The following is a 7,333-nucleotide window of genomic DNA, read 5'->3' as shown; positions in this document are numbered from 1 at the left end:
ATTAAATTTAACGCAACACTTTCGTGTTTCAAAAAATGGGACGCGCTTAAACAATCTTCCTTACATTCAGGTACTTTTAAAAATACTTTATACGCTGCTCCTTTAATATGTTATCTACGATTACCAATAAAACGATTTATTTATAAAAAATCATAAAACGTCATTTAACGTATTTAATTTATTGGTTTGCCATTTTATATTGCGATATATTATAATAAATAAAAAATAAATTAAATCAATGTACAATTTAGTAAGCAACTAAATATAATATTATAAGCAAATTAAATTAATACATAAAAACCGTATTTATAGACATGAAACTCAAAATATCTGGTATTATATAATATTACATATACATCAATCTTATTTATCGTTATTATAATTATGAATTAATTTAATCCAACATATTGAGATTTAAAAAGATATTTAATTAACTAAATTGTCAATAAAGTAAAAAATCACGTTTTTCAAGTAACCATGAACTTTCTAAAGATACTAGAAAATTAACATTTTTTTATAATATTCACACTTTTTAATTATAATAGCTAATAATAATACTTTTTACTTGAATTCCCATTTGATATTATATTCTACTATTTAAAATCCATAAATAGAAAATGATATGTACTATCATAATCCGTATGCATATAATATATTTTCGTTAATAATATTTTATGAAGGAATTACCTTAATTGAACTTTTCCTTGTAATTTTAAATTAATTAAATTTAAATGCTGAAAATACAAGATTACAACACCAATTGGATTCAGAAGTTGTATTAAATGTTAATTTAGTTGCATGTGTTTGGACATTTTCAGTGTTTTTATTATCTATCTTTGTCTTACATTCAAGTAATTTTTTTGAAAAAAGAGTCATTATTTCAGGTAAAGAAAAAACGTGGGCTAAATTTGTGAATTTTAAGAAGTAAATTTATGAATCTATCAGTGTTTGTGTTTATCACTTATTTTGTGAAGATTTGTTTTTTAATTTAGTTGATATCTGGAGACAACTTATTAAAAAAATATGAAGTGTTGAAATAAAATAAAAAAGTAAAGAAATTATTATATTTTTTCTTATTACAATTAAAACAGAAAATCAACATTTTCATAAAATCATTGCTTTTGAAAGTGAGGTAAGTCCATTGGGTCTATTAAAAACATGTTTTTTGTTTCAATAACGCTAATATAATTAATATTAAATTTTTATGAAAAAAGGCCGTATACAATATAAAATAAGTATTATTGCTTACTAATATTTTTAAATCATAATATAAAAACAATAACATGATATGGACTTGCTTCACTTTCAAAATCAATGGCTCATATGCGGCTCAGTATTTATTTTTTAATTTAATGCAGAGGTGTTGTACGTCGTCTCATGGAACATATAAACATATGCAGTAAAAAACTATACATAATAAAAACATTGTATTATTTATAAAAAATATTATAATGCCCATGAGCAGTGTTTAATATTACTCCACCGAGAAAAAATAGATCAATACTGAAACACAAAGTTTTGGACTCTATATTATAATTATAAAAAAAGAAAAATTTTATATTTTAAACCGACACAAAAAACTTGATAAAAAAAATATTGCATATAAAATTTATTAAAAAAGTATTATTTATGTGATTTTTTTATAATAAATATTATTAACGCATTGCTAATGTAATTATGTCGAAATTATTAAGGACGTCATCAAATGGTAAACTTTAATTTCTCTACAAAAAATAAAACCAAAATTGTTTTTATTTAATGTCTTCATTTTATGACACGGTTAATAAATATATCCTACATTCAATTTTCAAAGGGTTTAAAAATTTAAATTAAAAGTATTTTGCATACATTAACATTTTATCATAATAAATAAATTACATAACTGAAATTGTTAATATATCTACAAAAAAAGCAATTTCCTCTCATGCAAAAAAAAAACATTTAAATGCAATAAGACAATATATTTTTTTATATGAAATACAATGCAATATTTGTTATGTATTATACATTTATTATTAATAGTATAATTTTGGTGCTATAAAAAATGCTCAACATTATACTAATTGTTGTTTTTAATATCAATATTATAAAAAACTTGGCAATTATCAATTTATTCTATACTATTTTGTGTTGCAACAACAACACAAACAAGGTGATAATATGTGTGGAATTTATTAAAAATAGAAAAACAATTATATTGTCATTGAATATTATTATATGCCGTATAAAGTTCAAAGTCGTTGATTTAGCTTTGCCTAGCTTCGCATATAAAAGTAATTTTGCAGCACTCAAAGTCATTTCAGACTCAAATCTATCAGAGATTTAAGTGAAGTTTATTGGTTTATTATTACAATACGAAAAATGAAGCCCGCGATTCTGTGTCTTGTGTTGTTACTCTTATGTCATACATGTTGTGACGGTTTTAAAGTCGCTCTTAAAATCAAGAAGTTGATTAACAAAAAGCATATGACATTAATACCAGTCATAAAGACTACTTTTGGAATCTATTCGGCGAAATGTAACGTCAATCAATATTTTAACACATTATTCATTTGAAAGAAAAGTGACACAACTGAAAAATATTTGATACAATTTATAATTCATAGCAAAGTCCTGAGTAAGCTATTTTTATACAATCAGAATAAGTTGTTCTATACATGAACAATTCATATACATTTTCCAAATATAGATTTTTCAGCTGTCATTCTTCAATCAAAATTCATTAGAATATCAATTATTTTTATGTTATTTTCACCATATTTTCAATACATCTTTCTGGTTGATTTTTCACAATCTAGGTTATTAATATATACATAATAATAATAATTATGCTTATATTTCATTTATGTAAATACTATATATAATTTATTTTAAAGTACAATAAAAGTAGTGAGCCATAAATATAATTACACTAACTTAATATTTAACATTAAACTATCATTTTTGTATATAAAATAATGAAACCAACAACACGGGTTTCGTCAGTGTCGTTTCATGGTCACTTTCCTTTCGAAGGCTGTGACAAAATCCTTCATCAAAATCAAAATATTAGAGAGAATTGAAAGAGTTGGGATCCAATTTATTGCATTTTAAATTTGCTAAGGGGCAGAGGTATAACTACATAGAATCCATTGAACTATTGCACCACTGGCGTTTATTATTTTATTCATATTAATTTATATGGTTGTTTATATTTACGCGGTAGTTGTCATAACAGCATTTAAACGTCTCCAAAATTTAGTTTAACATCATCTACATTGCTTAAAAAATATATTTTGCAGCATCAATGCACCTATAATATTTGTAATAATTTTGCTGCAGAAATTAATTCAAGACTGATTAGTAATAATGAAATACATCGTTTAGTTTGGCCGCTAACTTAATAAGCTAAATTTTGAGTTGAATACAAATTGACAACCTTATGACAACCGATTTCTAATAGGTGTAATTTATCCTCACATTTATTCTTTATCTTTTAGGTGCTGCTGTGAACTATCCTAAGAAACTGCTACTTCAATCTATGATAAAGACTAGCAAATTACAAATGAAGCTGTATACGGACAACGGCTTCATGAATTACACAATGGACACTGCGTTAGAGAAGCTTACGGTCAATAATTCCCTATTCAACCCACAAGCCAAGACGTTGATATATTTGCACGGATTCAAGGGAGAGCCAATCTCTGATGACATACATACCATCGGCAGACAGGTAAAGAAATATAAGGGCTACAATATGCTGACGATGGACAACACGAAGTACTTCAATGTTGTAAGCTACACTCTTGCAGCTGGGTTTGCACCGCCTATCGGCGAAATTCTAGCTGACTTCATATCCGGTTTAGCTCAAAAAGGATTGCCCATAAAGAAGCTGTACTTAGTGGGTCACGGATTGGGAGCACAGCTGGCAGGACTTACATCGAAGAAGTGCCAAAGTAAATATGGTCTGAAGATGGGGAGAATCACAGCTTTGGATCCAGCCGTGCCGTGTACTTTGAAAACTGAAAAGGCTTTGAACCGCGATGATGCTAACTACGTTGACGTTATCCACACCAGCACCTACAGTTTCAGAGGAAATTCAACGGGACACGCCGATTATTATGTGAACAACTGGTTGGGCAAGCAACCGGGTTGTTTCGGTGATATTAAGTGCTCTCACGCCAGAGCGATTTCTTTGTATGCCGAATCAACCAAGAACTTGATAGCCTTTTTTGCCAAGAAGTGCAAGATCGTCATCAAATACAAGTGCAAAATTTACAAAATATCACTCATGGGCTTCCCTTCGTCGCCCATTACAAAAGGCGATTATATTTTGAAGACAAAAAGGAGTTCACCGTACTCCAAGGGAATGTTCGGACTATTGTTGTAATCTGAGTAATGTTTGTTTTGTATAAAGTAGTTTTTAGTCAATATGTAAAATCAACATACTTATTCAAGCATAGCGATTTAATACTTTCTATTACAAAGGCAATAAAGTGACACCGCTGAAGATATCAACCTTCTCATTTAATTTCTCTACAAGACTTGAGACTTTGAAACAAAAGTTCTCAAGAAAACATTTCCAACCCTTGAATCAGACTAAAATTGTTTCATATTTAAAAGCCTATATGACTAGATACATATTTTTATCTAATCCAAGCTGGAGCTTAGAAGCATCTGTTCTGTTTTCTCATCATATAGCCAGAAGGCTATTATAATATTATTACTCATAAATAACATTTTATCCTATGTATTAAGGTGAATCGCATTTTTTTTTTATAAATAATCAGTCAGCATTAGGATCCAAGGGGTTGTTTCATGCTATGTTTTATCATCTTCAGAATGCAAGGAAATTCAGAATGGAAACCACAAACATATCTATAATTTAAACGGTAATAAATACAATGATTGCCTTGGCGGTATATATCAAAAAATGTTTTTTTGCGTTAGCGATAGTTATTAATTGCATTAGCATTTTTTGTTGAATAATATCGATTATTATAGCTTGTTGTGTTTGCCATTATTTATCAGCATTACGAATTTAATAAATGTTTGTTTTTAGTTATTCTTAAACAATATAGATAACGTGTTTTTGCGTGCGAAATTATCAGAAATTAGTAATAAAATTTAAATATTTACTTTTGCAAGCTATGATTATTTATAAACAAATATTAAGTAGTAGCAACTATCAGGATATAAGGGATAAAAAATTGAGTGTTTAGTGGTTTTGCTCTGCATTCACACAAATAAAAGAATAAGAGTGGTTCGAGCTATAGATTAATTATTGTATTTGTAAACTAACGTGTTTTAATAAAAATAAAAAAAGTAAGAATTTGGACAGCTGCATTTTTATTATGTTATGAATCATGTCTTATTAACTATTAATATTTTAATTGCATTATTCTCAAAGAGAATTTGCAGTGACATACTAAATACGAAGATGAGGATTATTATCGACATATCAGGACATCGCCATATAAAATAATTTATTTTAAAACTAAACTTAAAAATTGACCAAATCTATTCACAGCTTCATTAAAATCATCGCCATTTTCCAAATCAGTTTCAATTGAAGCTGAAGTCACAAAATTCAAAAATTCAAAATTCAAACGTCTCAAAATCTAAGTTTAAAATAAGTGATAATGTAATGTGCATTCTTAGAGAAATTACCTCTTAATATATACAACTATAGTTTAAAACAATTGAAAAAAAAACTAGCAGTTTGTTACAAAAACGTCACAATAAAGGACTGAATCTATTTATTTTTTCGCTGAATTCCTTATAGTGTATTGCAAACACATGTGATTAAAACTAATCTTATTCATTGTGGTAAAGTGATAAAAAAATCGCGATCCGGGAGTTTTTTCACACGTGGCAACACTGATGCGCGAAGTTAATGGCAATATATTTGCATTAATTATTTTTTAAATACGACCTCTCTAAGTATCATAAAACGCTAAAAACACGGTTGACGTCAGTAGACGTCTATAGCACTGGTAGAACATCTAATGTTGACGTCAAAAGGATTAAAAAAATATTTAGCATTATTTATAATATTATTTTTTTCCATCTAAATTATGCTGAAGAGAGATAAATAAAAGGTAATCTGGTGGTGCTATATCGGAAGAATATAGAGGTGAGCAATATTTTTCCATATGAGAGCATTAATTTTTTCTCGCGTCACACACCTTCCCAAATTATCAAAATGTGGGACTGCAAAACTAATACCGTGCTGGTAATATGTAGTTGGAGCGTTAGGAACGCTAAAAAACGACTTGAACATCTTAAAAGATTTCATTGATATCAATTGATAAGTGAAGTACAAAAAATCGCATTGGTAGGAACCTCTCACATCATCGGAAAGATACTTGGGTACATTTCTGTGATTTGAACGTGACTTGTAAGTATCGCACTGGATTTTAAGTTAATGTTAGGGACCAGGAGGAGGAATCAAATGGACAAACGACTTGTAAAATGAGTAAACTTTGTATCGGTTCTGATTTCTCTCTCTCTCTCCGAGCGCAAGTTCAAGAGCTATCTCTTTATTTCCTTCCTGTATACATTCAACATGTGATGCACTTCACAAGGTATAACTGTTTTCGGTATCAAATAAATTGTTTCATTCAAACGAATGATATACAATAAAGATCTTGTTTGCTCTGAGTGCTTCACTCTAATAACTCAATTTCTGCAATTAACAAACTACGTCGCAGCAAAGTAATTGCGTCTCAATTAATCATATTCAATTATATAAATACATATATGTATTATACATCAGAGTATATAACATTAACACTTGCTCTGAAAAAACTCCGAAACAAACCGGTATTAATAAAAAGTTTTTCGCGTAGTAATACTTGGTGAACCTGTCAAAACATGCATAGATTCGGTCCCCTGAGCGTGCACGTGCATGATCTAAGAATGCATAACGTGTAGAAACTTGAATATATGTACCATTACCTACTATTTAATCTGAACAGAAACGCAACGAAAATTTTGATTACTACTAAAAATACACAATGTACAATTTTTCACTGCATTCCTGCAAGTATTGTCCAATGGGGCGGCGGCTAGTCTTCATCGCCCCTTGATATGTCTTGAACCAAAAAGGCCAACATAAATCTCTTCAGCGCCCATGGGAGGGAGGGGGGAACCCATGTACAAACGCATTCATATACACACCGAAACGGTACACGCGCATGCGCGATCTACAGCTCTCAGGTGATAACTCAACAGAAAATTGATCATGGTCGACTAAATATTGGCTATAAAGCATACATGAATAATTTTAGTACTTTCTGTTATCCAGGGTAATAGTTTTAATCTTATTTTTGGTGTAGGCTAGATAAGGTGA

General features: G+C 29.1%; 1 protein-coding gene across 1 annotated transcript; it reads left to right on the top strand.

Moving 5' to 3' along the window:
* The first annotated feature begins 2,296 nt into the window (after positions 1 to 2,296).
* LOC148234551 (phospholipase A1 VesT1.02-like) lies at positions 2,297 to 5,317 on the top strand. Its single transcript, XM_088188201.1, has 2 exons — positions 2,297 to 2,518; positions 3,480 to 5,317. Exons 1-2 carry the CDS (start codon positions 2,362 to 2,364, stop codon positions 4,367 to 4,369), a joined length of 1,047 nt encoding a protein of 348 aa, XP_088044327.1. The 5' UTR covers positions 2,297 to 2,361; the 3' UTR covers positions 4,370 to 5,317.
* The last annotated feature ends 2,016 nt before the right edge of the window (positions 5,318 to 7,333 follow it).

Source organism: Plectrocnemia conspersa, unplaced genomic scaffold, assembly GCF_051122295.1.
Source record: "Plectrocnemia conspersa isolate PC_06_02 unplaced genomic scaffold, ASM5112229v1 ptg000006l, whole genome shotgun sequence".
Classification (NCBI taxonomy): domain Eukaryota; kingdom Metazoa; phylum Arthropoda; class Insecta; order Trichoptera; family Polycentropodidae; genus Plectrocnemia; species Plectrocnemia conspersa.
The sequence above is the reverse complement of the archived record's forward strand: the minus strand, read 5'-3'. Positions and strand labels throughout refer to the sequence as shown.